At 41.7% G+C, this 23,719-nt stretch overlaps 1 protein-coding gene across 1 annotated transcript in view; it reads left to right on the forward strand.

The window, feature by feature from the left end:
• LOC126545854 (5-oxoprolinase) overlaps positions 1–22,788 on the forward strand; it is a 160,841-nt gene extending 138,053 nt beyond the window's left edge. The window contains exons 29-32 of the mRNA XM_050193858.3: positions 9,845–9,927; positions 13,346–13,506; positions 17,627–17,724; positions 22,369–22,788. Of these exons, the coding sequence (XP_050049815.2) occupies positions 9,845–9,927; positions 13,346–13,506; positions 17,627–17,724; positions 22,369–22,443 (417 nt within the window). The 3' untranslated portion in view covers positions 22,444–22,788. The remainder of the gene's footprint in view (positions 1–9,844; positions 9,928–13,345; positions 13,507–17,626; positions 17,725–22,368) is intronic.
• Positions 22,789–23,719: the final 931 nt, after the last annotated feature.

Consider the following 23,719-nt stretch of genomic DNA (forward strand, 5'->3'; position numbering starts at 1 on the left):
TACAAATGGAGTGGGAGAGGCAGGGAGGCTAACCTGAAGAGATTTTGGTTTGCTACCCTGCACTGGGGGAAGGAATTAAGGGACCTAGGGCCACTCCGTGAGCTTAACGAGTAAGCACAATCTGCAGGAAGAGCATGAAGCTGCAAACATCTCAGCCAAGTTTTGTCAAAAAGTAGACCTAGCATGAGTGGTACCAAGGTCGCAGCAGCCCATAGATACCAACCATTTGCCAATCGTTTTTAGACTATAAGTTGGCAAAATAATAGCTCACTCACACTCACCTCACTAGATATATTTTTATCTTCGGGCTCACTAAGACTCACCAAATTAATATTCAGCCAGGCTAACTTTGATGCAAAATTTCAGAAGTGGAACCCAACTCAACTCACTCAGATTGAGATTAAACAAAATCAGAAGATGCCAAATACACTTGGACACACACTCGTAAAAATCTTATAAGCAGGCTTACTCAGGTGCATGAGATTTTGCATACAGTCATACTCAATTGGGTTCACTAGGGACCACAGAATCAAGAGCTCAGACTCTACGTGACTCATGAAATCATGGAGTCACACAAAATTGGAGAATGATGGACTCAGACTTACTCAGACTAATGGATCCATGGACTCACCTGGGCTTGTTTCAGATTTGAAGGCTCATTATACACCCATACTCAGAATATCCAGCTTGCAATAAAGATATTTTGATTGAGAATCAGTATGTATATAGTAGTATAATGGTAGTATAATATAGCATGTGTAATGGTGTCATAATGAACAAGTTGCATTGGTGTTCTGCTGCAGGTAAAACAGATTTACGCATGTGCATGAGTGTGTGTGAAATAGAGAGCGAGTGAAGAGGTTAGTAGAGAAAGAGATATAGGCGCTGTTAACTAGTGTGGTTAACTGTTTTTCACAGCAATGTTTCTGCAGAATTTTTCACCTAACCTGTCTCTTTACATCTGCAAAAATTTATTTAAAGGGACACCAAAGAGCAACACTAAATCAGTTTAGACTGACAATTATTCTTTGAGAAATATATTTTTCGTTATTTTCACGATAATATAGGATATATTTTTCGCTATTTTCACGATAATAGAATATATTTTTCGTTTTTATCACTTTAATAGGTTGATTATTAAAGAGAAAATGAACTTCGAAGTTCCATTTTTCTCATTTTGTGCCAAAACCCAGCGCTTATACGTCAGTGTGATGTCATGGATTTCAAAGTATATATATATATATATTTTGTATTTGGCCCATGTTGGCTCGATAAAAGTTCCAGAAACTTGCCATGTTCAATATTTTGACTTCTTTAGAACACAATGTAATTCATTTTTACCTATAAGCAATTAACAAGGTCTAGCAGATGCCATCAAAATTTGTGATGCCATTGTGAGCCGGTTCGAGAACTTCGAGGCATCGTCGCTGCCCGTCTTTCACTTTTGCATCTTTTCTGGCTTACCAAACTTCATCTCATGAAAAGAGTGACTTTTTTATATTGTAGAGAGGTAATTTTTAATACAGGTGAAGTAACTTTTCTCTTTAGTGTCCCTTTACTACACCAGTCCTTTATTCACATGTTACCACTTGGAATTTTGCTTGTTCCAGAGGACTCCACTTGTAAATAGAGTCAGGTTCACTTGAATTCACTTGGACTTGCTCAGACAGACTTGTACCTGCTCAGACTCACTTCAACTCACTCACAGTCAGACTTCCCCTTTAAGTCTCATTTGGGCTTGCTCATACCGAGACTCATACCCATTTGCTTGCTCACTTGGATTTGATGTAGCTCACTCAGACTCGTACATCGCTCTATTCTGCATGATGGATTGACTTACGAGCCTTTTCACCAACCTGCGTTTTTGACCACAAATTACTTATGTGAGCAAGCTTGGGCATGCATGCACACTCTTTCAAATTTTCTAGGTCTAACTTGGCAAACTCACTTCCGACGGCCAACTCGCTCACTCTCTCAGATTTAGAGCCACCCATAAGTGGAAGTCTAAGTGAACTCCAGTGGGTTTGAGTGGTTGTGAGTCTGAGCACGTTGAAGTGAGCCTGGGCGGGCAGGATTCCAAACCTGAGTGAGTCAAGGTGAGCCCGCAGCCTGAGTGAATTGAGGAGAGAAGTCGGTGTGAGTACAAGTCTAAGCTAGTACCATTCAATTGAAGCCCGTGTGAGTTTGAGTGAGTTCAAGTAAATCTAAGTTGAATATGATTCCAATCGTTCTTGATTTCATAAGACTACAACATGCAAGGCTGGGTATATATGGTCCTGAATGAATTGGATATAGTGTATACATCAGTGGGGTCTGTCGTTCTGAGGTGAACAAAGGACTTATGCCCTTTATATAAAATTTTTCAGGTGTTTAACATGCTAGGTGACACAATAAATTGTGTAGATATTTCAGTGCACAAACACTGTTTGCTACACCAGTAGAGATACATTTGGACTTTACAGTCATTAACAGTGTGTGCCACTGTCATCAGTGTCACACACACACACATACACACACACACACACACACACACGCACACGCACGCACGCACGCACGCAATTGTGATGCCATTATCTATAGGTTTTGACTTTTAATAGAGCTAATACTTTTAGCATGAGATGATGAGTCTAAGTGAGTGTTCTATGAGCTTTTGCATCTGCATGAGTGAGTCTGAGCCTGTGATTTCGTGAGTGTGAGTGAGTTGGTGTTTCTATGAATATGAGTGAGCCCAAATGAGTATAGGCCTGTGAGCCTGAGTGAGCTGCTTGAGCCAGATACTAGTGAGTCTGTGTCTGGGCAAGTTTGGTAGTGCCTGATTTTTACAAGTCTGAGCCACAGTGAGCCTGGCCTGACCTTCTTTATAATGAGGTTGAGCCTGAGTAAGCCAAGAGAAGGGAAGCGTGGTAGAGTACGGCAGAAGGCTAGGTGGTGTGACGAAATTAGGAAATTTGGGGGTGCTAGTTGGAATCGATTGACGTAGGACAGGGGTAATTGGAGATCGCAGGGAGAGGCCTTCGTCCTGCAGTGTACATAAAATAGGCTGATGATGATGATGATGAAGCCAGGCTGGGTTCGATCTTGGTGAGTCTGAGTCCAAGTGATCCCTAAGCTAAAATTAAATTTTGTGAGTGAGGCTGAGTGAGCACTGTGTATCGTGTAGTGTCCTGACATTGTCATGCGCATGAGCTCTAGTGGAGCACACTCTTCATGGAGGGCACCACCGACCCATGGCGAAGACTGAAAGTAGAGCATGCACAGAGCAGGTCACCCGGACTGGCAGACTGGGACTAAACATGATGTGAGACAAACGCAAGTGTCGTTTCTCTGATCAATGTCCATCTCGCTTGTTCTTTCAACAGTTTATTTTGCCAACTTATGCTTCTTGGAAATGGTAAGCATTGGTCTTTAATGCATCCTGTGCATTAAACCACTGCTGTTTTGTTGCTCCTGGGCAGCTTTGCCAGGGGCTCACCTTAAAAAGCACTTGATAACAGCCAATGGAGGGTCCTAGGCATGATGTCTGATTCCCAGTGTAGCTAGTAGCCATAGCTCAGCATGGCACATCCCTGTCTTTGAATGTTATTACTTGCAATGTGTGCAGCAACATGAAGTAGAGGTTACCATAAGTGCTCTTTGAAAATAAACAAAAAGTCATAAAGAAAAATGTTGAAGGTAGGTTAAGAGGCGAGATAGATGGGGCATTGCTGCCAGTGCCACCATGGTTGAAGAAAACAGATGAGATTAGGGGGGGAATGAGGAGAGTAATCATTGCACTCCTAATATTGTCATTGATATTAGGACTTTTTCTGAAATACTTTTTGGAAATATGCCCCGCAGGGGCGTCTGCGTCAGCAGGCGTTTGGTGTGTTGCGACACCACGTACCCGAGCACACGAGGGTCGGACCCTCCCGCGTGTAGCCGTGTGCGGCTTAGCCGTGTCTGGGGAAAAGGGGATCCTGGGGGTTGAGCCAATGCCGGGTGTTTGGACCTTTACGGCCCCCCGGTGGCAGCAACACACCTCTTTGGCCTCCGCTTCACGTAGACGGCACCCCTGGACTGACCCTCCCGGGGGAAATCGGCAGTCACCTTTTCCTGTCTTCTTCCTCCACACGCTTTTTCTTTACCCTCTTCTTTCACACCTGTCCTGTCTTCTTGTATCTTCTATTCACTTCATTTTTTTGTAGGTGGCAAGGGTTAACCTTGTGGGGCTAACCTACCTTGGTTACGTCGTATTAGGTTATAGTCTCGATGTACAGCTGGCGTGTGCAGGACTTGTTTGCATGTTCCTGTCGCGTCCCCTCGTTGGGCTCCATGGTGGGCGGCTGGCACCGTGGCTGAACAATACAATTTTTTCCTATGGCTCCTCCTTTCCCCCAAAATGATCGCCCCTCTTACAAAAGAGGGCGGACCGAAGCAACTGAATTTTTCCAGAAAAGAAAACTAGCCTTCCCAAAATACCATGTAATACACAGTGAAGTAAAAGAAAAGCCAGCAAGAATCTTGTCCCCATTCACAGTATCAAAGTCCTTGACAGAAGCCCTCGGCTCTGGCTACAAGCTGTCAAAAATGTCTAGTGGCAATTTGCTGCTCGAACTTCGAGACAACGTGCAATACACCAAACTGTCAAGCCTTGCGTCCATTGGGGACATCCCTGTCTCCGTTACATCCCACCGATCCCTCAACACTGTCCGCGGTGTAATATCAGAAATCGACTTCATACACTTAACAGAACAAGAAATGCTTGAAGGACTCACCGACCAAGATGTCATAGACGTTCACCGGATCAAAATCCGGAAGGACAACAAAGAAATCGACACGAAACACCTTATCCTCACCTTCAACAACAACACACTCCCTGAACAAATAGAAGTCGGCTACTTGAAAATAGATGTAAGGCCTTACATTCCCAACCCCCGCAGATGCTTCAATTGTCAGAGGTTCGGCCATGGCTCACAGAGTTGCCGGGGCCGCAAAACTTGCGCAAAATGTGCTTCAAAAGAACCTGCTACTGAAAACTGTAATGGTGCAGCGCGCTGCGTAAACTGCGAAGGAGAACATGCCGCGTACTCCAGGGCGTGTCCGTCCTGGAAAAAAGAAAAAGAAATCATCACGCTGAAAACCAAAGAAAATATTTCATTCAAAGAAGCGAGAAGGCGAATCGCGCTAACAAACACATTCTCCTTCAATGGAAGAAGTAACTTCGCCGATGTGGTGCGACGGGGCGTAGCGCCACACCAACCTTCGGCGGCTGCTGAGGCAACGGTTACCGGGCCTTCAGCACAGCCACCCACGCCCCAGGCAGAGACAGCGCAAGCTGCCCTGCCACCTACTAATCCGGGCCCGCCGGCCATAAAGTCGGCCGCCCAAGAGGTTTCTCTCCAACGGGAGAGGCCTCAAACACACACACCCGCGGTGTCGCGGAACTCCAGTGCCTCAGGAGAGGCCATGGAGACAACTTCCAGTCCGCCCCCGCAACCGCGGAGGCAAAATTCATTTGAAAGAAAGAAAAAAGAAAGAACCCCAATAACGGGTCCTCAAACACGAGGAACCTAATCATTTATAGCCACACCCCTACAATATAATTAAACATGGCGTTCCTGATACATTGGAATTGTCGTGGACTTATCAGAAACTATAGCGACATAAAAGATATCCTAAACACTTTTTCTCCTGTGGCTTTATGTTTACAAGAGACGAACTTAGGACCACAACATAAGAACATTTTAAAAAACTACAAAGTATTTCGTTGTGACAGAGAGCAAGCGAGTAGGCTCTCTGGAGGTGTCGCGATTATAGTCCAAAATGGTGCTGCTACTCACGAAATCAGGCTTCAAACGAAATATGAAGCTGCAGCAGTGACCGTCCTTGATTTTAAAACAATTACCATATGTACTGTGTATCTGGAACCACATCTAAATGTTACACCTCATGATTTAGAAGCACTTTTTAAACAACTACCAGAGCCATATTTAGTAGTAGGGGATTTTAATGCACACTCATCTTTTTGGGGGAGTGACCAAACCGACACTAGAGGCCGTATCCTAGAAGATTTTATTTTATCAAATAACGTCTGCCTGCTCAATACAGGAAAACACACATATTGCTCTCCGAGCTCAGGAAAAATGAGCTGCTTAGATTTATCTTTTAGTTCTCCATCACTTTTTACAGATTTAAATGGGATGTTGTTGACAACCCCTACGGAAGTGATCACCTTCCTGTAAAACTTAACTTATCATCCCCACCACAAATCATCCCAAGCAAACCACGTTGTTGGAAGCTACACTTAGCAAACTGGGCACTGTTTCAAGAACAGGCCAGCCTGGAAAAAGTTTTCTCAAAAGATTTAAATGTCGACGATCAAAACAAATTGTTCACAACCTGTATTATTAATGCCGCGTGGCTAACTATTCCTCAGTCCTCAGGAGTGGTTCGACATAATCATAAAATCTGGTACACGCAAGAATGTAGGGAAGCAAAAAAGAAACAAAACAAGGCGTGGGGCATATTCCGTAGATACCCAACTCGTGATAATCTCGTAAACTTTAAAAAGGCAAAGGCCAACGCACGCCGCATCCGTCGTGATGCTGAGAAAACCTCCTGGAAGAACTACATATCATCTATCAACAGTTCAACCACATCCAAAAAAATGTGGGAACAAGTCCATAAATTAAATGGCAGCTTCTCCACTTTCACAATTCCGTTTTTAACAGCTCCTGGCACACAAACAAATATACAGGAACAGGCAGACGTACTAGGGGAACATTTTTCTAATGTTTCAAGTTCCTCACACTACACTCAATCGTTCATGAAGCAAAAACATACAATCGAAAAACAAAAACTTCCTACAAGTGGCTGTACAAATGAGTCCTATAATACATTAATCACACTTCACGAAATCCAAAAGGTACTGTCCGCAGGTAAACAGACGGCACCCGGCCCTGATGAAATACATTATGAAATGCTCGCTCACCCCTCAGACGCTGCTGTGAACGCGCTTCTGCAATTCTTCAATAAAATATGGGTAACGGGAAAAATTCCGGAGGCTTGGAAAAAAGCCGTGATTGTACCGTTCCTGAAACCTGCTAAACCACCAACCACCCCTAGTAGTTATAGGCCTATAGCCCTCACAAGTTGCCTGGCAAAATAATTTGAAAGTATCCTGAACGTTAGGCTGACGTTCACTCTTCAATCACGTGAACTCCTTGACATCCACCAGTATGGATTTAAAAAAACGTGTTCAACGACTGATCATCTCGTCCGCCTAGAAATACAGTGCGAGAAGCATTCGTACACAAGCAACACTGTTTAGCAGTTTTTTTCGATATCAATAAGGCTTACGATACCGCCTGGCGGTTTGGTATTCTCCGCGACCTAGCAGAACTTGGTATTCGTGGTAGGATGCTGAACTGCTTGAAAGATTTCATCTCCGACCGTTCATTTCATGTATGCCTTGGTGCAACTCTGTCGAAGAAATTCGTCCAGGAGAATGGAGTGCCGCAGGGTTGTATATTAAGTACGACACTTTTCATAGTGAAAATGAACTCCATAGCAAAAATCATTCCTAGGTCCATTATGTATTCTGTATATGTTGATGACCTTCAAATAGCATGCACATCCTCCAGCTTACCAACATGCGAGAGACAGATACAACTCACATTGAACAAACTCACGATTTGGGCAGACAAAAACGGGTTTAAATTTTCACCCCAAAAAACAGTTGCTGTCCTCTTCTCACTCAAAAGAGGCCTACAGGTTGACCCAACCCTACACCTAAAAGAAACCGTACTTCCAGTAAAAAATGAACACAAATTTTTAGGCATAACTTTTGACAGAAAGCTCACATTCCTACCCCACATAACCAGCCTCAAAAAGAAAGCTTCCCAGTCACTAAATATACTCAAAGTACTGTCATATAAACATTGGGGTTCTGATAGAACATGTCTTCTACACATTTATCGTTATTTAGTACGTTCCTCCTTAGATTATGGCTGCATAGTGTATGGTTCAGCAACACCGACATACCTAAACAAATTAGACCCAGTACATAACTCAGGCTTGCGTATTTCATGCGGTGCATACCGAACGTCTCCTATAACCAGCCTTTACGTAGAAACAAACGAACCCCCACTAGAAACTAGAAGAGCCGCTCTAACCTGTGCATATATTCTTAAGATACAATCTCTACCAAAACACATTTGCTACCCACTTGTAACAAAATGCCCTTCACGAGTACTTTTCAACAACAAACCACAAACTACAAGACCACTGCTCCTGCGATTTGAAAAGATGTGCCGGAATCTTGACATATTGGACACTTTACCTAGCATTACCCACAGACAAAATTCACTACCCCCATGGTTCATCTTTCCGACAGCTTCCGATCTTACTTTAACACAGTTCCGTAAAGCACAAACTCCGCCACAACACATTATTCAGGAATTTCTAGCACTAAAAGAAAAATACAGCAGTTTCACAGATTTTTATACAGATGGTTCGAAAACAAATGACCATGTTGGAAGTGCAGTCGTCCAAGGGAGCTGGCAAGAAACAGTAAGACTTCCACAGTGCACATCCATTTTCACTGCTGAATGTTACGCCATTTCTATAGCAATAGAGAAAATAGTAAAGGAGAACCTCGCAAATAGTGTCATATACACAGACTCCCTCAGTGCACTCACAGCTCTTCATGCCAGAAATGCAGTCACACCATTATTAGGAGACATTATACACAGTTTAATAAAAGCCACCACACAAGGATTGAACATTAAATTATGCTGGGTTCCGAGCCACGTCGGAATTAGTGGCAATGAGAGAGCAGATGCATGCGCGGCACAGGCCCGGCACAAAGAAATCACAAAAGTAAAGATACCTCCCAACGACTGCATGAAGTTAATACATCATAAACTAAGGAAAAAATGGCAGTCTGCTTGGAACAATGAAGCAAACAACAAATTACACCTGTTAAAACCCGTGTTAGGCGAATGGAAATCTTGTACGCACCAGGAACGTTTCAAAGAAGTGATTCTGTGCCGCCTTCACATAGGACACACACACCTAACACACAACTTCATTCTAACAAAGCAAGACAAACCCCACTGTGAACTATGTGGAGATGAACTAACAGTAAACCATATCCTATTTTCATGCAGAAAACTTGAACCACTGAGGAAGAAGTTTTTTACCATATTTTACAAAGAACACATCCCTTTTCACCCTGCTTTGATTTTAGGAGAAGATGCGCTTGTTGAAGTATCATGTGTTTTTAGTTTTTTAAAAGAAGCTGGAGTTCTCACAAAACTTTAAAACCTCGCAGAGTGCTTAAGTACATATTACAGAACACCTCATCCACCTTCTCATCCCTGAGAAGAAGGCCCAGTCCTTGTCTGGGCTCTTGCCCAGACAAGGACTGACTGAGGTGTCCCAACTTATTGAAAGAATCCACACCTAGTGTTTGGCGCATGATAGCCTAAGCTGCTTATGTGCCATTAAACTCAACTCAACTCAACTCAACTTTTTGGAAATATGTTTCTTTAATAGTATCGCACTCATTCCAACATGTGCCTCAGTTTGCAGGGGAACTGCCTCATGGCACTTTTTAATGCTAAAACAGAATTTTTGATATGATGAATGCAATTTTCATGTATTTTTGTTGAAGAAAGTCATATGGGTGGTCGAAAATGCAACTGAAAGTATTTCGGATCTCTTAATCATCACAGGTGCATTTGGCACATAAGTGTACTGATCATGCACTTGTCTGTGCTGGCTCAGGCTCTTGTCTTTTCACCCGTTTGCCAAATGCAGTGCTTGATGAAGGCTGTAAATATTTACTTGTCTTGTTTTCCAGGGTCCTCACTGGCATGGTCGCAGTGGCATACACACTCACATGACTAATACTAGAATCACGGACCCAGAAATCTTGGAACGCAGGTTTCTTTCTTTCATTATTTTGCCTTTTCTTTCTGTCCACTAAAGAACCTAGTCGCGCTTTGGTTGGCGAGAAGGTTGAATGAGCCCAGCAATGCTAAAAAGATGGGCAAAGCAAAGCATACACCCGCTGTTGTTTGCATTTGCAAATGTTTATAAGAAATAATTCATACCACTATGCAGTAGAATGCCTGAACTTTCTGACTTCTGTAATGCCTCACTTACTTTAATTCAACTCCGGTTAATTCGATTTTCGGTTAATTCCATCGACCGAAGGTCCCGGGTAGTGCCCATGCTTTTCTATGGGTCCAAAATTTCTTTATTCCAATCCTAAAATTGGCATTCACCGGGTAATTCGAACTTGACCAGTTAGCATGCACGCGCATGAGCCCTATGGTGACCCTAATAGCGACCCCGATAGTGGCAGCATGTCTCGGTGGAACTTGGGGCACATTGAACATGCGTCACCTCCTGTCGAAAACACCTATTTACAGCCTGCCCTAGGAAGATTTTCAAGAAATAGCATTAGCTGAAATTTCTGATTATGGTATTTATCCGATTCTAACATGCATCTTTTTTTTTTGCTCGGGAAAACTGGGCCGAAAATTGCCTGCTCGGTGCAATTTTATACCAAACTAAAACCGTGTCCGTGGCGGTTGTATGCTTTACTGCATAACATGGCTCTATTGCGGTGAACCTGATTGTTTTTTTAAATGTGTGACAAAGCAACACCACCTAGAAGACTTCTAGGTGGTGTTGGACAAAGCGGGCTTTAGAAAGCCGGTCGCCATTTTGCAACGCATATTAAACCTTTGCCCATTTTTCTTGCTAAAAAATCGAGTGTGCGTTAGATTTCACTTTGTTTAAGCTTTAATGTCTTTTCTATGTTAGTTTTCTACTTTGGACTGGGACACAGAAAGCGTGCGTGCGTTTGATTGAGGGGCTTGGTAGAATCAGGCAAATACTACTAAATGAATCAGCAGTGTGCTTTCAAGTTTTTCTGTATCTTGTTTAATTCAACTCACTTGATAATTAGATCAATTTCAACATAGCGTAGTTGGTAAAGGTATTATTATGGGGATCAGACTTTAGCTATGCTATAACTGAATAAAGTGTGTCTGTAAAAATCATTTAGTGGTTTTATACTGCATTATAGTGAATGAAAGAACTGATGTGACAATGTGCCACTTAGAATTAAATGTACAGTAAGTGATGCTTGGCAGCATTTCTTTAGCAAATACCAACTAGTTCTAGGTTAGCTTTTTGTTGTGATAGCATATTATATGGACACTCTGGGTGCATTTCTGCTGTCGCCATTGGGTTCTCCGTGAGGTTCCATGTTTGTTACACCATGCTTGTTAATTTAGTAAGTATGCCTATGTTTACAAATTTATACGGCAGATAAAACTACTATCTTTACTTTGTATAGCTGTCCTGTAATTTGCTATCGCACTCAATGCTTCGCTTTTCGGGAGAAACTGTGACTTTTTTATTTAAGTGATCGTTTTTCTTTTTGATGTTCTTGGTTCATGTGTATTTGAGCTGAGCTCCATGAGAGCGAGGTAGAAAGAGAGAAAGAAAAACGGTCTCCATTCCTCCATACGTGCTTTTTACATATGCACCATAAGCACAGTACAGTAAAACAACACTATAATGAAGTTAAAGAAGGATGTGGAATTGCTTCATTCTAGCTATTGTCTGCCCTCACAGCCAATATTGCCAACCTTAGTTGGGGGCTGTGGTGGGGGTGTTAACACCATGTAAGCCCAAGCATTTGAACATATCCCACCACGCACTGCTTTAAAGCTGCGAAAGGAATGCAAAAAGAAAGAGAGTACATGCCAAGAACACGAGCAGGGTGCAAAGCTGTGAATCCGTGAACTTGACTGCAAATGTGCAGCAGTTTACTGTGGTTGTGGTTAAGGGTTAGACGGCACATGTACTAGAAGCCATGCACTCTGCTATTTGTGTTTCATTCTGGCATAAAAGTACGCCACACTCAACCGAGGCACAGCACATTGTGTGGGAGATGTTGGTGGTAGTGTGCAGGTGGGGGGCGAGGTGGCAGCAGTAAAATGTAGAGCTACTGCCAACTCAGGCAATATGGTCAGTTTGGCGCCTTGCCAGGTGACTGCAAGCCGCCGAAGTTTTCAAATGCCATATCAGCCGAGTTACTAGCAGTGAAGTATGCCACCCGATTTCAGTGCCATCAGCAGGAAATAATCAGTAAATCTTTATTCTGAACCAAAATGGGTTCATTGTGATCATGTAGAGGAAGTTCTTGCTTGATTAAAACAAGGTTTCAAGGGAAATTATGATTACTTGTTTTATTAATTAGTTTGTTGCAACAAATTTTATTGTAACAAGGTTTGACTGTAGTATTTACAAATCTGTGAGATGTTAGTGGCCAGTGAAATCGTAATTTTTATAATTTTGCTAAATTCTTTACCAAACTTGAGCATATGAATGCAGCTGTAGATATACCTTCCATAGGAGGGCTTCATGCAATACCAGAACAAAATTTCTAGCTGCAGTTAATACTACACCTTTAGATCTAGTGTGTGGTGTATAGCTTAAATGGATGGTTTAAAGTTCTAACCTATGCTTTATAATTTAAGGGCCAGGCTAGAGTTGACACGTGTGCGTCCTCTGTCCTGGTCATGGGTGGGCAGCAGTGTTGAGAGGCGACTGGGTTCATTGTCTGTGTCGTCCGCCATTTTTCCTTACTTTGTGAAAGTGCACTTGCCATTACATGACATTCTGCCCCATGAACATCTCTGTTTACCATGGCACAAGTGTACAAAGTTGCGCAGAATTTAGCAAATTTTCACAGGTTACAGATAGAAACAAAAAGAGCAAACCCGCTACCGCACAGCTGGCAATAACAACGAACAGTGCCCGAAGCCACCATGCTGCTTTGTTGATAAGGTTTGCTAAGAAAAAATGGAAGCTAGTGCTCGCAAATGCCATAGTTACAAATATGCATGTGATGTTGACAGTATAAATTTGTCAAATACATATTTTTTATTCGAACACAGGGATCAAAAACATATTTACTTTATATTCACAATTTTGAATATTCAGAATCCCCTAAAATGCACACAGGAAAAATGAGTGTAGTGATGTTATGGCATTTTGAACTAGATGTTGTATTAGACAGGTCATTAGTGTTGCTAATCATTTGCCTGCATTCTCTCATTAGTGCATTTCAATTCTCCATTCTGCTCTTTATAAAAACTGTTTATGTGGACGCCAGCATACTGCTAGCAAAATCACAAGAAGATCGAGCTTTTAAAGAAAAAGGAGGCTGGGGAACATGCATTTTTTGTTCATTCACATCACTACCAATCTGCTAGTGCTTGCTGCCTGCTGCTGAATATCTTGTTGTTCCTTTACCACCGTAATCATTTTAATGTTGCAGGTACCCTGTGATTCTGCAGAAGTATCATCTGAACCCAGGCACAGGTGGTGAGGGAAAGTTCACAGGAGGAGATGGAGTTGTTCGTGAGCTTCTGTTCCGGAAGCCCCTGCATCTCTCCGTTCTTACAGAGCGCCGTGTTTTTGCTCCATATGGCCTTCAAGGTATCTGCAGCTCCTTTGTGCAGAGCGGTTCTGCAACACAAAACATGGCACACCAATGTATCTGCAATTGATGTAGCTTTTGTAGTCTCCTTTCCTGTTGAGTGAACACAGAATGTGCATTACTAGGATTCTATTCATGTCACTCATGTTCAGGCTTTACATGCTTTCTGTAGGTTATAATTTATTTGTTTGTGTGTGTTTGAATTTTTTTGATAGCTGCCATGATATGCTGATATGCTGCTGCCATATGTGCTGATGCATGATGTTGCATGCTTTAAATGACTGGCTTTGATGTGATTGACTTACTGATATCTAAGTGCTATACATGGCAAAACAAAAATATCCTCACCTACTGTCATTTTCAGTGTACAGCCTACTGCTAATATGTAAATGCTAGTTGGCCGTTGTTGGTGATGGGTGGCTGGCCTTTACTTTTTTGCAATAGGGTGTACATTCCCCACAGTGTTGACTGGGTGCTGAATCACCATGTGCCTCAATTAGTCATATTTGTAATAACACTTGAGCCTTGTTTGCAATAGAAATGTTGCATAGCAAGCTGTAAATTGTTTTGGCAGCTGCACTTGTTGAAAGAATGGCCACATTTTGGTTATGGAAGTTATTTTCATAAAGACTTTGTTTTTCTGTTTTAACACAGTGAATGATCTTGTATATAATAGAATATAAAAGCTACACCGATCACGAGAAATAAAACTAAAACAATGTGTTTCTTTGCTTTTCCATGACATTCTTGTTGGCTATTCTGAATGGGCATCCTTAAATAACTTTTGTTTAGAAATTCAGGCAATAATTATGGGATTGAAATGTTTGGAGTTTGTGTAACTATTGAGTTAGAGAAACATAACCAAAGCAACATCTCTGTGGCATGGGCATGAGGCCTTTGTAGTGTTTATAACATGGAGAGATACTTGTAACCTTGAAGGCATGCAATATCTATCGATGAAATAATTGTGATAATAGCAAAACAAAGAGAGCATTTCGTCTATTTCATGGTGAGATATTAGTTATATTGAAGGCACTCTCAATAGGTGAAACAAGTTATGATAAAAGCTAAAGAGCAGGAGCAGTTCCATATGAAAACATGCTGTGCATACTGGCATTCAGTGCTTGCTGGCATGGTGTGCCCCAGTGAGCTCTTGAACCATCAAGGACAATTATGCTACTGTGCTACTTCTGTGCTGCTTCTGTGCTGCTTCTGTGCTAGCCAAGTCACAAGAAGAGCCTCTCATGCCTTTCCATGATGCACTTTTTCTGTGTCTTGGGATGTTGATCAGCCACTTGATTTTGAGGCATGCTTGTCAGGTGCTGCTTTGTTTTCTTTTTTTAGAGAAAAGCTAAGGTAGAAATGTATCAGCAGTAAGATTAAGCAGCCTGCATGAGAAATTTGACTGCCAGTGGTGGTGCAGGTAAATCACATACAAGAGGGTGCAATGTACAGGGTGCTGCATATTTCACTGCGTATGTTAAAAAAAAGGTGCTATGCTCACTGCTGCACTATTCCTGCGGAAATCTTGCAAAAGGGTTGCATGTTGGAGTCCATGTCGTTCAGTGTAACACTTGCCACAGTTGATTGTCTGGTTTCTAAGAAAAAAGTGCGAATTTGCTGCACTTATGGGGATGCAAACGACTGCTGCGACGGCACAAGCATAAAATTATGGCACCGCCTGCCGGCTGCTTTCTGTAGCTGCCGGCAGGCGGCGACACAATTTTATGCTTGCGCCATCGCCGCAGCAGTTCGCATCTCCACAGGTGCAGGAAAATTTGCACTTTTTTCTTAAAAACCAGGCACTTAACTGTGGCAAGTGCTACATTGAACAACGTGGGCTCCAACTTGCGACCCTTTTGCAAAATTTCCGCAAAATATGCAGCACCCTGCACTACCTCCACCTCATTCACTGTGCAGTCTAACGACTGCGCAGTAGATGAGATGCAAGTACAATTAGGTACACAGTAAAGCAGAAATATTTTAATTGATATTTGAGTGTATCTCTGTTAGTGACTAGAGTTATCAAGCAAATTCGTCATATGAACCATTCACCTGTAGGTTGCAGGTCTCAAGTAGTACATGGATTTCTTTATTCAGTTTGTTTGTGCTGTATTGTGACACTCTGGGCCCAGAATTATTCTCGATTTAGCTGCGAAAAGGCTATCATCATTATCATCATCAGCAGCAGCAGCTCATCTTTATGTCTACTGCAGGACCTAAAACTACAGGACATTCTGTAAATTTAATGGTCCACCAGTTACCTCCTCTACGCATTACGTGGCCTGCCCAGCTCCATTTTTGAAAAGGCTATACACTCCTTCAAATGCTTTATTTTCTAACTGTTGTGTGTTGGGACTATGCTTTCCTTCATATTTGTTCTTTAGCAATCATTTGTTTAGTGGTGGGGTTATAACCTCATTCAAATTTGTACTTTGGCTACGGTGAGTTTGGGTCTTAGTTGAATTTGAAGGCCTTGTTAACTCTTGATCACCCTGCACATTGTCGTGTTTATTCTTTTCACTGGTGATGAGAGCACAAGGAGGTCCTGCAATACGCATTCTTGCCCCTCACCAGATTTCGGAATTACAAACGAAGTAGTGTGCATAGATTCCATTATGATTTCAGCACAAATTATTGTACGAGTGAACCCATGAAAACAGCAAAAGTTTCAAACGAAAGTTTGTGCCTGCTTCTTAGTGTTGTCGAATCTTCTCACCAATTGTCCTTGTGATGGATGATGCCACAGGTGTGCCCTTGTTATGCCAAAGACTGGAAGACGTTGGTCGGTGGACTATTTGAAAAACACCCAGTGCCAATTGCATGTGTATGTGCATGTGTGTGTCTTTTGGAAAAAGGAGCACATTCTTGCTACTTTCTTTCTTTGTTTTCCAAGTGGGTGGAGAACATTCACTGTAGAAGTACAGTGCTTCAAGGAAAGATTGTCATAGCTGGACACAGTTTGTTGGTAAGGTATCACATGAATAGTATTAAAGGGCCCCCTCACCAGGTCACATAGCAAATTTTGGTTATACGCTGGAAATTGTTACGTGCCCTCTAGGGAGCATTCTACCGCAACAATTTTTCAAATTGGTTCATTGTTAACAGAGATAGAAACGCGCAAGAACACTTACGTTTTTGTCTGGCTGCTTTTGCAAACTGGATTCCTCAGTGTGCACATGTTTGGGGAGGCTAGCCCAACTCAAGGATCCTTACAGCAATACACTACGTCGTTGTACTGCTGGCACCAGACTAGCAGTATGATAAGTCAGTGCCACATGAAAACTGAGGTAGACGCAAGCGGATCAAAGAGCATGATTGCGCGCTGTAATGCGGTAGAAAATGACACAGTTTCGTTCTCTGCACGTTGTGACTGCACGACATTGGAACAAGCAGATGAAATGGAAGTAAATCTCCCTTGCTATGGTACGAAGTAAAACAGACACGCAGACATTTGGTTTGTAGGTTTTATCAAATCTCTAAACATTCATTTGTCTATTGAAGCAACAGATCAAACAAGTAACTGCCATCGCCTTGAGTAATTCTCAGTCACATGTCACAGTGAGTGATGTCATAGCACTGTGAATTACACAGGCGCCTTTGTGCGAATGACGTATACTGTCCAGCTAGGAGCACAGCACCCGCGACAAGGGCGCACAGTGTTTGGTTTAAAATTTCAGCTCTTTTCACGACGTGTAGCAATGCACGTCGTGATACTTTGCAGACATGATACTACAGACATGATCATTAGCGTGCATTGTATGCACTGCGATTGTCAAGCCAATATGGCCAGATCTAATGATGGGCTTTTTAAGTGGAATTAGGTACTTATGTTTTGGGTTGTTAGAAGTTAGAAGACCAGGGTATGTTTGGCTGTGTTTAAGTCACAGTGATACAGACAGTGACAAGCAGAATGAATCAGAAAGCAACATATTACCAGGACACCCAAAAGAAATGCCGAGTTAAGTTAAATTCATAGACTACACTTCTGGAATACAAGATAGCTCAGTCACAATGAATGGAGGCTTGGTAAATAAGAAAGGGCACAAAAATGACGTGATTCCACCTTCTTTAAGTACCTGACTGCACCGCATTTGTGCTTGTTCATGCTTCATGCAGGTGGCCACCCAGGTTCATGCGGTGTCAACTTGCTGTACTTCAAGAGTGGCAGAATTGTCAACGTGGGCTCAAAGGCCTCTGTTAACGTCTCACCTGGGGTATACGCTCTCATGAATTTCACAGTGATAAAAAAGGGCATTTTTCAAATTTCTCATGTAATTTATGTGCTGCTTTTCTTCTAAAGAAAATACAATTTTTAGAAGGTGCATAGGGTGTTTATATTAAGTAGGACTAGACTTCATTTTGGTGCAGTGTGTAGTTCTTGTGTAGTACACCCTGTGTTTTATTCAAATGAAATCAAATGCATACAAAATGATGCCATGACACAATGCGCATAATTTAAAAATGCTTGTTCTAATAGCTGTTTACTGTGCCATGATGAAGTTTGGAACTCCAGAAATCCAAAACTTTGCATAAATTGCCTTCAATATTATGTAGATCACTTAAGTTACCAAAGCATTTCTTTTTCATTATGTTGTTATTTTGGTCCTTCCATTCATTACACAAGCTTTTGTATGTACACAGAGGTCACTCTCATCAAGCTTCATAAAATTTTAGCTCTCTTGAGACATGTTCTAGAAGTCCCAGCAAATGCTAATTCAGTTGAAGCCCTGGTAATATGCTAGACCAGGGTATGTTTGATGTCGTCTTGTTCTAGACAGATTTGTAGCACTGCAAAACTTTGATATAAAGTGATGGCAAAGGTTTTGAGTAATTCACATTGTTGAACTGTTACATTACTGTATTTTGTCATTTTCAAACCACACTTTCTTCTTCTGCATATCATGTTAATACTTTGGCACATAAATGTGACAACGGCATAATTGGCACTAATAGTTTAAAAGGCAACTTGTTAGCATGGTTCAGTGCCATTGAAGTGGGTGGTTGAATAGAGATTTTTCTATGCTGCCAGTGGTGTCATGAATGAAAGCTGAAATGTTTCTCGATATCATCTCAAATAAGCGAACCAGTGAAAAATGTCATTGCAGTTGCATTTACATGCCTTGATAGTAAGTAGGCAAATGAAAGATGTAGTTTGGTGGCACTGCACAGAAGTTGAGTACGTAGGGTTGAGCTTCTTTGAGTCCGTCGATGTCACCAAGAGGTCCACAGAACCCATGGCAATAAGCAAAAGGCAACAAATGTATGACTGTTTCTCTGATTAATTGTAGAATAGTTAACTTGCTAGAGAAACAGGTCTCTCACCGAAACTTACTTTTGCCTTGCCAAACATTGAAGCTCAGTTGAATCCGCCGTGGTTGCTCAGTGGCTATGGTGTTAGGCTGCTGAGCACGAGGTCGCGGGATCGAATCCCGGCCACGGCGGCCGCATTTCGATGGGGGCGAAATGCGAAAACACCCGTGTACTTAGATTTAGGTGCACGTTAAAGAACCCCAGGTGGTCGAAATTTCCGGAGCCCTCCACTACGGCGTGCCTCATAATCAGAAAGTGGTTTTGGCACGTAAAACCCCATAATTTAAAAAAAAAAAAAAGAAGCTCAGTTGAATATTTCATGCTGTAATAAACTTGTTCAGTTAGTCTTGCCTCTTCATTTGATACTACAAAGAGCATAAACTATGAAATTTAATGTGCATTTTATCTTGCTAAGAAGTGTTAGTGCATTATAGTGAAGTATGTACCTCTGAAGTACATACTTCTGCAAGACTGTACTTGCTCAAATACCGTATTTGCATGATTCTATGGTGCCCCCGATTGTAACATGCAGTTATATTACCGGCCAAATACCCCCCAAAATAACTTGGTGCCGATTCTACTGCGCAAATTTCTAAATGCCAGATATGGGCAACATTTTCTCCTATAACAATTGAAATTTTTGAGCCAGGAAAATGTAATTAATACTTTGAAAGAATGCTCTATCAGTCTAAACTGATTTACTGCTTCTCTTAGTGTTCTGCTACATCATGCCACTTTTTCTCTATGTAGAAGGGCTGAATAATAATGAAGCATACAATGAAGAGATAGATCATGGGTCTGTTTGTCATGCACAACAGTTCAGTATTATTTAGTTGCTTGATAAAGCATAATAATAAGTATGCAGCATAAGTAATTCTTCATGCTGTTTTAAAGCGAAGGTTTCTTTGCCTCTTTCTTCGACTTTCCCACTACTCCTGCTGCTACTGCTGCTGCTACTGCTGTCTGGAACACCGCGTTGGGGGGTGGTTAAGAGCGTGTAGTATATACATGGAAGGAGCGGGGTGGAGAAGAAAAGAGCAAGAGAAGCTCATTTGGACCACACCACGTCGAATGTGCTAATGCCCTCTGGAGCTCCCTGGGCGTCGCCACACCTCTTGACATCTGTAATTATCCGTGAACCCCTGCAAGCGCTTACCTTTCTATTAACATGCAAGTCCATAGACAAGCTAGATAGAATGGAAGAGATGAGTGGGGAAGAGGAGGCAGTGAATGGGTAGAACCGACGCAGTCATGAAATGAGTGATTAACAGCCTTGCCACTCTTTGCTCGCAGTTCCCATACAAATAAAAGGGGGGGGGGGGGGGGGGATAGGGAAAAGGTGACGTGAGAAGGCAAGGAAAGGCTACTACTATACACATGACAGCAGTTGCAGGGAAACTGGATAAATTTAAGTTCTAGGTATGGTATGGCGCATTTATCCTATTTCTGAAAAATAAAACCACGCAAATATGTCTAGCGGACAACTTACGCAGGGCGTGCAGAAACGTAGCAGCATTAATTAAAGCACACCGCAGGGTCCACGTGACACAATGGAAGTGGTTGCATGACAAATCAACACTTCTGTGCCAGCCGCGGGTGGCTTTGCAGCTATGGCATTGTTCGAGGTCGTGTATTTGATACAGACTGAGGCAGCCGTATTTCGACAGGTGAAAAATAAAAACGCTCGTGCACTTAGATTTGGGGACATGCTAAAGAATACCATGGTGTCAAAATTACTCCGGATTCCACCGCTACGGCCTGCCTCATAATCAGATTGTGGTTTTAGCACGTACAGCCCCATAATCAATTCAAGTTTAATGCTTCTGCCACTATGCGATGTGCCATGTGAGGCATTGATGCTGAACACTTTCAGAGGTTATGAAGGATGGCGCACAACAAGGCCTCAAGCAAACACCTCTCCCTTTGTGTTTTGTATACTATGCGGAGAAACAGCAGCGGTGCACGCAAGGTGCCATTTAACAGCAACTCACCATTCTCGTGTTGGACAAAACATTGAATAAATTAAACAATTGCCATCAACATCACCGTTAATTATCGTCAATCAAAGCAAACAGCATAGAAAACTTCACTTACATGGAATCTGCATAATTTTATAATGCAGCTTTCTGTTGCATAAGTAACACAGCATCAGTTCATGTTTTGATCACATGATCATAACTACACACTTTTATATTGAGACATGAAAAACGTTAATTTTTGTGTTGTATATTTATAGCAGTCCCTGTACCTTTTGAATGGCTGCATTTCAGAAAAAAGAAATTCTTTACTGAACATAAAAATGATTTGTTTCCGAGTGCCCTACTCCAGTTTGAAAATCCAATATTTGGAGATAAAAAAGTTGCTTGAATTAAACATTTTTTTCTGACGCAGCTTTATGTTGCATATGTGACACAGCATCAAATCATGTTAAGATCATATGATCATAATGTTACGGTCATGTCATAGCAGCACAAATATGATAGCAAAATTTGTTATAATTTATTCTATACGTAGTTCATTTATACAACGCATTTGGTATGGCGTCATAGTATATGAATGCCCAGCAAAATGTTGAATAATCTTGCCTGCAAAAATATTTATGCCTCCGTGACCCATTGTTTAGGCCTAGGATGTGACACTGCTGCACTTTGTAGAGCTGCATTTTTATTTGGGACTAAGGTGTATGAACCTTGAAAGCTGTGAAAAACTTTCTCACAGCTTAGTCATCACACATGCATGTGTAGACTGTAACTTTAAAGTTCAAGCTAAGGTTCAGTTGTGATGCAATACAGCATTTCTTTTTTTCCACTGCCCTGTGACAAACCTTTGTCCCTTGTAGCTTATATAAACTGAAAAGCACAAACTTGTTATTTGAGGTCAGCAGCTCAGGCACCTCATAATTTACTGGCCGTCTTTTGCTTTATGATGTAAAGGGTGCCACAGTGCCACTAAACTGTAACACATATTTATCTATTTTAGTATGTTGCATATCATTACTGGCCTTAATATTTCCCAGCATATATGGTGACGTAGCATTTCCATCGCTCCAGCTCCATCCATATTGCCACTCAAAGCTTGACACAAACTGGTGATAGAAACTGGAGGCATTACGATTTGTACTGATATAGTGTACTGCTTTGTGGCAAGTGATGAAGTACTTCTTCAGCCTTTGAGTTCCTGTGCTAAAGAAATATGCTGTGGTCATGTAAAAATTCAGCCTTGCAAGGAATGAAAAGAGGAGTTAAATTGATTACACTGCTGGTAAGCCGGGTACCACATGTCTATACCCATCAATCCTTACTCATGTGGCCAGGTCAGCTGCAATGCAGTCGGAGGAAAGTGTTGCAATGACAGTCATGAAGTGTGACTTGTTTGGTGATGTGGTGGAGTCTTGTTACAAATGTAAAAATACATGGCCTTTGCTGATAAGGGAAGTGGAGTGACTAGACACTTTCTCTGGATCTCACCCTAACGTATGCTTTCAATGAGCTGCTCAGGTCCTGCAGTTTTCTGTGCACTCAATATGTTGGGATATTTTTATTTTGCAGGATGTTCTTCATGTGGAGACACCTGGCGGTGGTGGCTATGGTCTTTCATCACCACAAACTGTAAAGTCTCCATAACCTTTGCAGTGGTGACCATAGAAATGAAGAATTATTTTCCTATGTTGATTTCAATGAGGGTTAGCAGTTAATAAGTAAATAATAAGCAACTTTTGTAATTTGAACGGTATAGAGTACTGGTACTGGTGTTCAGTTACAAGCTGTGCAAGCATGGAATATGGCCTTGCGAGTTTGTGCCTTGTATTGCATTTTTGTGCTCTGGTGGCTCGACGTATGAGCATTATCTGTAACCTCATGAGAACCACGCAGAACCTTCAGTGTGCTGTGTAAGCTACATGAGTGTGCCTAATGCATTCGATAAAAAAGAGCTACAAATAAACAATACAGATTTTTCTACTTGAAAAATTCATGTGCATGGCTGGTTGGTGTTTTCTAGTTGACGATTCCAATTAAGATGTATACAAGTCAAAGGACATGCAAAAACAAGACTTCAAAGTGTGCAAGAGGCTAATGAGTGTCCATTTAAATGGCAAGCACAGTCGGTGGTATTGGAATCGAATCTCACTTTTTAAGTCCATCTACTATATTACAGTGAGCAAAACTTTTATTCTGACAACTTTAAAATAAGATCTTGTGCTTACCACTGCTTTGTGCCCACTCAGATATTGCAACAAGATGGGGTCCCCCCCCCCTAAACATTCAGAAGGATACTTGGCATCATTGTTTGCCCGACTTCTACAAAGTTTTAGTTGCCAATTTATATGCAGCCAATAAAGTCCACACCTCTACAGAAGCACAATGCATATGATGTGCATATGATGCCAGTTTTTTTTTTTTTCCCGGATGGACCAGACAAGCAAAGTTGCCAAGTGTGTTATCGAACTATATTCTGTACCAAAAAATGTGATCTGTGGTATTTGAGTGAAAACAAAGCAAGAGTAGGCATAAGATATTTTTTCAAGCTAGCGTAAAAGCAATCAAGTCTCTGTATACATATGTGTCATCTTTCTGTCTTACTATAGAATCAATTACAATCTTCAAGAAGTCGTACATGATTATGGTAACAATGATTGTGATGACTAGCAAAAAGTAAAAGCATGCGTGGCAATGCCTTGCTTGTAGAAAGCATTGTCCTGATTCTAAAAATGGAACATGAGAGAGAAAATCGTAGATGTGAAATAAAACAAGAAACAAAAGCAATAAAGCAAGACCTCGTAAGCCTGCATTAACAGTTAACGGGCCCGTCGCCATTCGAAATAGTGAATTTTGATTATACACTGGAAATTGTTGTGCCTTCTAGGGAGTATTCTATTGCTAGATTTTTTCAAATTGGTTC

The sequence above is a fragment of the Dermacentor andersoni genome, chromosome 1 (genome assembly GCF_023375885.2).
Source record: "Dermacentor andersoni chromosome 1, qqDerAnde1_hic_scaffold, whole genome shotgun sequence".
In the NCBI taxonomy this organism is placed as follows: Eukaryota; Metazoa; Arthropoda; class Arachnida; order Ixodida; family Ixodidae; genus Dermacentor; species Dermacentor andersoni.